This window comes from Sesamum indicum, linkage group LG8 (assembly GCF_000512975.1).
Source record: "Sesamum indicum cultivar Zhongzhi No. 13 linkage group LG8, S_indicum_v1.0, whole genome shotgun sequence".
In the NCBI taxonomy this organism is placed as follows: Eukaryota; Viridiplantae; Streptophyta; class Magnoliopsida; order Lamiales; family Pedaliaceae; genus Sesamum; species Sesamum indicum.
The window spans coordinates 8,364,446-8,373,653 of record NC_026152.1 but is presented as its reverse complement, the minus strand read 5'-3'; the positions used below and the strand labels follow the sequence as shown (position 1 = coordinate 8,373,653).

Sequence of the window (9,208 nt, the reverse complement as noted above, 5' to 3'; positions counted from 1 at the left end):
CAAGCGTCAGCAGATGAATCGTCAATGGGGCAACATCAACATCAAAAATCCCGGACCGTAGTATTACGTTGCATCATCTCGTATCATAAGAAAACCACCCCTGTATACATACGCTGTTCAGAACCATGGTTGCTGTTTGCCCACCAATTTTTTTCAAGAAAGTTTCACCATTTTACAAGTTGCCCAACTTTTGTCATTTCCAGCAGTTTGATTTTTTCTGGTTGAAACTTTTAATTGATCGGAAGTGTGTGTACTGTGTGAAAATATATACATACGTATTGATATACATATATATATATAGAGTGTGTGTGTGTGAGAGAGAGAGAGAGGAGAGTGTGGGTGTGGGTGTGAGAGATAGAGAGATGGAGAGTCGGGAGATATGTTTAGGAGCTTATAAGCTTAGGCAAACACACTCCTAACTAACCTGATATAATAATATTCATAACTTATTGAATCAATAAATATTGAAAAATTGCAAGTCGACATTTATTTTGTATTTATGTATTTGAATTCTGATTCCTAAAGATGGGCCGAGATAACGATCCTTTTGACTTTAATTTCTCCAAAAAAAAAAAAAAAAAAAAAAAAAAAAAAAGAGCAGCTGGAGGGCGTATGACAAGTAGGAGACAGTTGGAGTTTACATTGTAGGCTTTGTAGATCAGTCAAACAGTAACTCTTCCGAAGTCCCGACATTACGCGCATACGTAACAAATGTATTTGCATCGAAAAGGACTCTGAAAAGGATGCTAAAACACATCCTTCTACACGTGTGAATCGAAACACAACCTAATGTGAAAATTTATGATTTTTCAAACCCTAGATTGCCCAATCAGCGCTACTTCTCTATACTCTTTATAAAATTTATGGAGGGTGGGAGATTCTTGGGGAGCGGTTTTAAAGATAATTTTATATTCATCAGCCGGAAGCCACGTTTTTTCATGTGCTCAGCAGTCAACTATACGGAGTCATTTAATTCACACTGTGCCTATGAATAGGTGATGAGGAGAGTATCTATTTATAAAGAATCTTGTGAAAAGGGGTCTCTTGAATCTTGGGAATACAACTTTCCAGTCAAACGACAACTCCGTTACTAAAAGGTAAAATCTTTCCTTCTCTTTCTTGGTAAGGGCTCTCTGCAAATTGGGCTGCTGCCCATCTCCTCTCTTGATAAGGACTATCTATTTGTAAATATCTCTGTTGTTTCTCTGCTTTGTTATTGATTCTGGGTGCGTTCAAGATCAGATTTTTGAGATTGTATGTAATTATTCCGGTAGTGTTATCTTTGCTTTCTTGGTTTCAAGAATTTGATGAAACATGCTATGGTTTCCAGTTGGCGGGTTGACTTTTTAGTGAGATTTGATACATTGGTTCATGGTATTAATTATTATATGTCATGTTTTATTTGATGGAAAAAAGGTTGTTCTTTTCTGTATGAGTCTGTAGTTGTCTTAAATTTAATGCTTTATCTTGAGCTTCTCTGTTCTTGCAGTGGACAAACCATGAATAACGAAGATTCAAGCGCAGCCTCACCTCCCATCAGGCTTGAGGTTCGTGTTAATTGTTTTTATCCCGGTAGGTAGGTTACCGGCTGGAACGTGTTTATGTTGTTTATGCATTTATGTTTTCTTGATCTAATTTCAGGGGAAGTCTCAGGCAATTGTGGTTTGTTTTTTTCTTGGGCTTGGATCTCTTGTCTCATGGAATAGTATGCTGACAATTGGAGATTACTACTATCAGTTGTTCCCGGTGAGCATATTCACACCGCTTGATAGAAATTGTTCTTCTTTTCCGCTCGAATAATTGTTATTTCTGCTGTTTGTGCTTGATGATGAACTTGAGATATCCTGACGAAATTTTCTATTGTGAATCGGGAATATGGATATGATGTACTCTTGAGCATTACCTTCTTGAATACTGCCTGCATATAATTTTGATTCAATTACGGTATGTCCTTTCTTTGTAGGACTACCATCCTTCTAGGGTGCTTACCCTTGTTTATCAACCGTTTGCACTTGGAACAATAGCAATACTTGCTTATAACGAAGCAAAGATTGATACAAGGAAGCGAAATTTGTTTGGATATATCCTTTTCTTCTTAAGCACATTTGGCCTTCTACTTGTAAGTTCTGCTCTCAACCATTTCGTACTAATCCCGTTTTTACCAGGCCTCGTGTTCACAGTAATTGATTCTTCTCTTCACTTGGATATCCATTTTACCAGATAGATCTTGGCACGTCTGGGAAAGGTGGGATCGCAAATTATATTGGCATTTGTGTTTTTGTTGCTGCTTTTGGAGTTGCAGATGCCCATGTTCAAGGTGGAATGGTTGGAGATTTGTCTTTCATGAGTCCTGAATTCATGCAAGTAAGATCTTTGCCCCACTCCGTGTCATGTTCAATATTCGATAAAAATAAGGATGGGATGTTTACCTCTGTGCTTGTCCAAACTTGCAGTCATTCTTTGCTGGCTTGGCTGCATCAGGAGCTCTGACTTCTGGCTTGAGGTTGATAACCAAAGCAGCTTTTGATAAACTTGATAATGGTCTTCGCAAGGGAGTTAGTAAGTTACTCTTTCCACTTTTGAAAATATTTGATCTTTTAGTTGATAACTTCTCTGGTATAGCTTATTAGCTCAGTTTTGACCATTGAGAATCAAAAGCAAAAATAAACAGAAAAACATTGTGTGAATTGAGATGATAACACTGTTGTTTTTGTGATTCTGCAGTGTTATTCCTTGCCATATCGACATTCTTTGAGTTCTTATGCATTCTCCTATATGCATTTGTCTTTGGGAGACTGCCCATCGTGAAGTACTTCCGAAAGAAAGCAGCCTCAGAAGGGTCAAAGACAGTTAAAGCTGATCTGGCTGCTGCTGGTGTCCAGAAAACAGAGAGCAGCGCAGTAAGACTGTATATCAGAATCCAGACAGTTTCGCTACATAATTCTATTTCACTATTTCAAACATTAGAAAATAGCCTTTGTTATCATCACAGGATGGCGATGCCAAGCACGAGCGATTGAGCAACAAGCAGCTGTTACGTCAGAATATTGATTATGCATTGAACCTTTACTTGATATATGTACTCACTCTATCAATTTTCCCTGGATTCTTGTACGAAAACACCGGTCATCACCAACTGGGTTCTTGGTAAGTGACACAACCATCGTTCTTCCTACTAATATTTATAGTTGAGTTTAACGGTTTGCTTTTTTGAAAACTCCCAAATTAGTGTCAGTTGTAAATTGCTTTTGCCATGTGTAGGTATGCAGTCGTCCTGATAGCAATGTACAACGTGTGGGATCTCATATCAAGATACATTCCTCTTATTGAATGCATTAGACTGGAATCTCGAAAGGGTCTCATGATTTCATGTTTGGCACGTTTCTTGCTCATTCCTTGTTTCTACTTCACGGCCAAGTATGGAGACCAGGGATGGATGATAATGCTAGTTTCGTTTCTAGGCTTATCAAATGGCTATCTTACCGTCTGTGTGCTCACAGCAGCTCCCAAGGGCTACAAGGTGAGTGGAAAACACATCAAATTCACAGAACCCTGAACAATTCTTAGGCTTTGTGACTCTAACATGGATGAGAACTATTCGTTTGTGCAGGCACCGGAGCAGAACGCATTGGGTAATTTGCTAGTCATGTTTCTTCTTGCCGGCATATTTTCAGGAGTCGCTCTTGACTGGTTGTGGATCATTGGGAACGGGACATTTTAAGCAGACGTAGTTCAGTTTCTACTAGTTTCTTCTATTTTCTGGCAATGTGTATAGTCTCAAGTTAAGTACAACATCTCAGTAGTTTTCTTTCCTTTGTGTAAATAGCAGACCAGTTAAGTGACTGATGTCTTCTGATTCTTATGGCATTTCCTGCCTTAATAACGGGACAAGAATCTTTATGACAATTACAGCATCGTCGTCTTGATTATATTGTTATTATTATTATGTATTTTTCATGTTTAAGATTGAAAAAAGAACATTTGAAATTATTTCAGAAATATTTAAATTCAGACTTTGGGCTTATAAAAGTTAAATTCAGTATAGGCCCATCTTACTGACCCATCCCGCACTAGTTTCACACACGTCGAACGAATACAACTAGGCTTCCCTTCCACTCGAATCAGACAAGTATACGTTTAAATTTCTGACGCATCAAAATGATTTCTAATTCAAGTAGGAAAAGACACTTCTACATGCAACTTATAACAGAAGAAAAACACTGTCATTGTAACATCTTATACCGCCAATGTCAGGCCGCCTATACAAATTTAATACTGTCTAGTAACTTCACATCACCTCACCAAATCCTTTCTTTCCCTTCTCACAGGAATGAGAATCTTGCATTGATCAGACATGAAATTCAGCTCCTGATCAATCAAGAATCACAAGATCAAGAAGATTATCCTCTACTTTTATTTCCTACATTGGGAAGATATGATCTCAAGTGTAATGTGGAATGGTGCTGATATAGGAAGTAAGAAATAGGCAACAGATCAAATTCAGGACAAAGTAACAACAGAGATTGCAAAAATCAGGCCCTCTTGAAAAATACACATTTTTCTTTCTTGGCTGTCGGAGTTTCTTGAGGGGCATTGAAGAAAGGGTATACGTATACTGTGTGTGATTGCACGTTTGTGTGTGTGTATAGGTATAGATGTAGTTACAGGGAGGGAATATAGAGATGAGGAGAGGAGTGTATATATGTACATATAAATTGAGAGTCAACAATTAAATATAAGTGGGAGTGTCATTATATTCCACCTGTGACTATACTCTGAAGCGTCCTGTAGACCTCTTTTCCTATCTCTATATCTTCTCGTCTCTCAATAAATACACACACACACACACATATACGTACATACATTTCTGAAACCCTAGAATACTATTGCGTCTCTTTTTCTCTTCCTCTCTCTTTATTGTTTAGGGGGATTTTTTAGCTCTCGTAGCGTTTGGTTTGATTCTGAAATTATGGGGAAAATGCGAGAGAAGGATCCGCCGCCGGAGGAGTTTCGGTGCAAGCGAACCGACGGACGTCAATGGAGGTGCAAACGTCGAGCGATGGATGGGAAGACGCTCTGCGATATTCACTATCTTCAGGGGAAACACCGTCAGCACAAGAGGAAAGTTCCGGACTCGCTCAAGCTGGAGAGGAAGGTGACGAAGAAAAGGGCAAATAAGAATGGAGAGAATAGTCGTAGGGTTTTGAAGGTGGCGAAAATACCACTGGAGGTGGAGGAGAAGAGCCGGAGGAGAGATGTCTCGGAGGCGTTGGATGGGGCTCTCAAGAGGATGAAGCTGAAGAGGGGAGACTTGCAGTTGGAATTGATCAGAGTTTTCCTGAAGAGGCAGGTGGAGAAGAAGAAGGAGAAAGACTTGAAGGAGAAAGACTTGAAGGAAAATACGGTTGGGGATGAGATGAGACAGTTGCCTTATGGAGTTATGGCTATTTCGCAATCACCTTCAAGTTTGCAGAATTTCCGCCAAAATGATGGTTTGGATGTGAAACTAGGTGTGGATTCCTGTGGTAATTCGTTTATTCAGAGGCATTTTCGATCAAAAAATATTGAACCACTCCCAATTGGTACAATGCAGGTTGTTATCTCGCATTCTTGTAATTCTTTACTCAGTTTACACACTGTTAAGTGATCCAACTGTTATCATGTTTTCTAATAATTGATTGCAAATTCAATTGATTCTGAACTAGGTTGTTCCATTTGCGGAGAATGTCAAGAGAAAGAAGATAAAGAAATGCCATTGGTGCAGGGAAAGTAAATGTCGTTGCTTGATTAAGTGTTTGACTTGCAGGAAACGCTTCTTTTGCGTGGATTGTATTAAAGAGAGGTCTGTGCAAAGTTGCTCATCTTCTATCATATTTTGTATTTTAATGTGCAAAGTTGCTTATCAGGGCTATCAAAATTGAGAATTTCTGAACTCAAAAAATGACAGATGTAATTACTAAAACGTCTAAATTTGACATTCAGAGCTAGGATTGGAGAATGTGTTTTTGCTTTATTCTTGATATAACATTACAGTCTCTGAACAAAGTGGCATTTATAAAATATGAATTTCATTTAGGTATCTTGAAAAGCAAGAAGTGAAGGTGCAGTGCCCTCCCTGTCATGGAACTTGTAGCTGTAAGCTCTGCATGAAACAGCAACACAAGGCTAACAATCATAAGGTTTGGCAGAGGAATTGCTGATTTTTGAACTATGGAGTTCTTGAATAAGCATCGGTAACTGATTATCAGCTTTCTACAACCTTTCTTCCAGGAGTATTATAGAGGTGGAAGGAAGCTTGATAGGATACGATTGCTTCACTATCTAATCTACATGCTTCTTCCCGTGCTGAAAAAGATAAACCGTGATCATGGCCTCGAACTTTATACAGAATCTCAGGTAACAGGTATGAGAATGCATGAGCTCTTCCTGTAATCACTGAGTTGGTTCCTTTATTTGATGATAATTCATGTAGTCATGTTTCTCAATTTTCTACTTGCAAAAGGAAAAGAACAATCTGAAATCCAGATTCCACAGACTAAATTGAAATTTCATACATCACAATGCTGGTAAGTTTCATTTTGCTCTCATGTCTAAGTGCTTCATGCAATCAAGGAACCTTCCTTTTGACTGTTGCTTGTGGTGATAAATTATTGTGCAGCAATAAATGCAAAACTTCAATTGTGGACTACCATAGGACCTGTGCAAACTGCTCGTATTATCTTTGCTTAGGTTGTTGCCAGGAGCTTTCTCAACATAGCTTATGTGGAAGTTTTAAGCTCAGAAGTTGCAAGAGAAGGAAAACCTATTCAGCTGGTGATGAGCTACTAACAAAGCAGAAAATTTCAAGGCAAAATTCTGTTGGGCTACCTTGTCGGTCCATTATCTCCTCACAAAACTGGGAAACTTGTGAAGATGGCAGTATCCCTTGCCCATCAACAGATATTGGAGGTTGTGGTCATAGCCTGCTTCATTTAAGCAGTATGTTTCCATTTAACTGGACTAGTGACCTGGAAGTTAGAGCTGAAGAAATATTGTGCAGCTATCACTTTCCAGAAACTACAGATGTTTCTTCATGCTGCTCTCTGTGCAACAATATCAGCACTCATGATGGTGAAGTTAAGCCTCGGGGAGTTCCGTATAGGAGAATAGGTTTCAAAGGAATCTATCTGTATTCACCTACTATAAAGGATCTTCATCAGGAAACTCTAGAGCATTTCCAGAATCACTGGGGTAGGGGCCACCCTGTAATAGTCAGAAATGTGCTTCAGCGCACCACGAGTTTGTCCTGGGATCCTATTATCATGTTTTGCTCATATATTGAGAATAAAAGCTCTGGATCCTGGAATGAAGATGGCAAGAAAGATACAAATGTCTTGGATTGGTGTGAGGTCTGTAATTTACTGTATGTGTCTGTGTGTGTGATCCAGCGAGGCAGTGATATATCAATTATAGTAGCATTTGATGATTTATATCAAGAGAATTTTACCTCTCACTTGACAAAGTATTGATCATAATGATGCAATAGCTCAGCAGCATAGTACTGGAAATGAGATTCTTACCAATTCTTCTCTAGTGTGTTGTTCTTTTCAGTGTCTGTCTTGTTTTTAGTAGTTGCACCTGCCCATAAACATAGGAGAGGAGGGTTTCTTTTGTTCCTTGAATATGCACAAATTCTATGTTCTGCAAAAACGGTGTTGTAATCATGAAATTCCCACTGGATTACTATGACATGACCATTGTATTTGCTCACTTCATTTCAGATACAAATTATTGTCTTACAACACTTCAGTATCATGAAGTCTCCTTCATGGCCTTTCCTTTTGGCTTCCTGTTACTGCATCACATTTTGATGAAATTTATTTCCTTTTCACCTCATCATCATATAAATCTGAGCTATATGCCATTGCAGGTAGAAATTGACCGGAGGCAAATATTCATGGGGTCGCTAGAGAAGAGAACACATGCAAGCGTGCAACAAAAATTTCTAAAATTCAAGGCCTGGCTTTCTTCCTGTTTATTTCAAAAGCAGTTTCCTCTCCATTATAATGAGATCTTAAGTTCTTTACCACTTCCAGAGTACATCAATCCAGTATCTGGCATTCTGAATGTGGGTGTGAAGTTGCCGAAGGAATTTCCAAAGCCTGATTTAGGTCCCTGTATCTATTTCTCATATGGCGGTCCGGAGGAACTTATGCATGCTGATTATTTGTCAAAACTGTGTTATGAATCACATGATAAGGTATATAGAATTGGTTAAATAATGTAGAGTATCCTTCTTTTGCATGAAGATACCGTCATATTTTAGTAAACCTTGCCCCACGTTGGTGTATACATCACCAAAGAAAAACATTGATCGACGTACAGGCAAGCCCTAACTTACTCCATTGGCTTCTAATCTCAGGTTAATATTCTCGCTTATGCGACAGATGCACCAATTTCACAAGAGCAGATTAATAAAATTGAAAAGTTAATGAAGAAGTACAGGGCTCAAGAGCGCCATCATGGGCAGTCATTTAGTAATTCTAGTGATCAGAAAGGCAAATCATCTTTGCAGAGTGAAGACACTGGTGAATCAAGCTTGCAGGAAATTGGAGAAAAGATACACCTGCCCAATGGAATTGAAAATGTACCGTTTTACTCCGATGAACCCCTTAAAGTTCACAAACAGGATGTTGAACATGGGATTTTATCGGATGAAAGTGACTCTGATGCTGAGGCGTCATTTCATTTCAGTGGAAGTATTGAAAAGTCTGAAGATTCTGATGAGTATTTTCAAGGGGAGGATACAGAAAGCTCTTGTTCCAGTGACGATAAGCAAGGGACGGATTCTTGTGGTGCCCAGTGGGACATTTTTCCCAGAGAAGATGTACCTAAACTTCTCGAATACCTTAGGAGACACTCTAATGAGCTCAGCTCTGCCTGCAGCCACTCAAAGCATGTATGATTATTAAAAAGAAAGAATTATTACAAACTGCAATATAAGAGACAGTTATGATTCATGTTCATCTGTAACAGGTTCATCCCATTCTTGATCAGAAGTTTTTCCTTGATGCATATCACAAATTGAGACTTAAAGAGGAGTTTGGTAAGTAGTGTAACAGGTTCCTATTTCTGTCAATAATTAATAATGCATGCTTAGTATAGCTTGCTCTCACTTTTCAGATATTCAACCATGGACTTTTGAGCAATATACTGGGGAAGCTATCTT

General features: G+C 38.7%; 2 protein-coding genes across 6 annotated transcripts in view; both read left to right on the top strand.

Moving 5' to 3' along the window:
- On the top strand, positions 830-3,929 carry LOC105167943 (equilibrative nucleotide transporter 3). 5 transcript variants are annotated; one of them, XM_011087836.2, is made up of 10 exons: positions 830-1,097; positions 1,490-1,547; positions 1,642-1,746; positions 1,964-2,119; positions 2,221-2,364; positions 2,454-2,559; positions 2,725-2,900; positions 2,975-3,147; positions 3,262-3,520; positions 3,611-3,929. In XM_011087836.2, exons 2-10 carry the CDS (start codon positions 1,500-1,502, stop codon positions 3,719-3,721), a joined length of 1,278 nt encoding a protein of 425 aa, XP_011086138.1. In that variant the 5' UTR covers positions 830-1,097; positions 1,490-1,499; the 3' UTR covers positions 3,722-3,929. The 5 variants fall into 5 exon arrangements, with proteins under 5 accessions (XP_011086138.1, XP_011086142.1, XP_011086139.1 ...); XM_011087840.2 differs by having other exon boundaries at positions 839-1,097; positions 2,993-3,147; XM_011087837.2 differs by lacking the exon at positions 830-1,097 and adding an exon at positions 1,127-1,184.
- Positions 4,312-9,208, top strand: part of LOC105167942 (lysine-specific demethylase JMJ25) — a gene marked incomplete in the record, with an annotated part of 6,770 nt that continues 1,873 nt past the window's right edge. Inside the window, 10 exon segments of the mRNA XM_011087835.2 lie at positions 4,312-5,593; positions 5,706-5,842; positions 6,077-6,179; positions 6,271-6,403; positions 6,503-6,566; positions 6,659-7,388; positions 7,910-8,239; positions 8,402-8,938; positions 9,016-9,085; positions 9,163-9,208. Coding sequence (XP_011086137.1) covers positions 4,970-5,593; positions 5,706-5,842; positions 6,077-6,179; positions 6,271-6,403; positions 6,503-6,566; positions 6,659-7,388; positions 7,910-8,239; positions 8,402-8,938; positions 9,016-9,085; positions 9,163-9,208 — 2,774 coding nt within the window.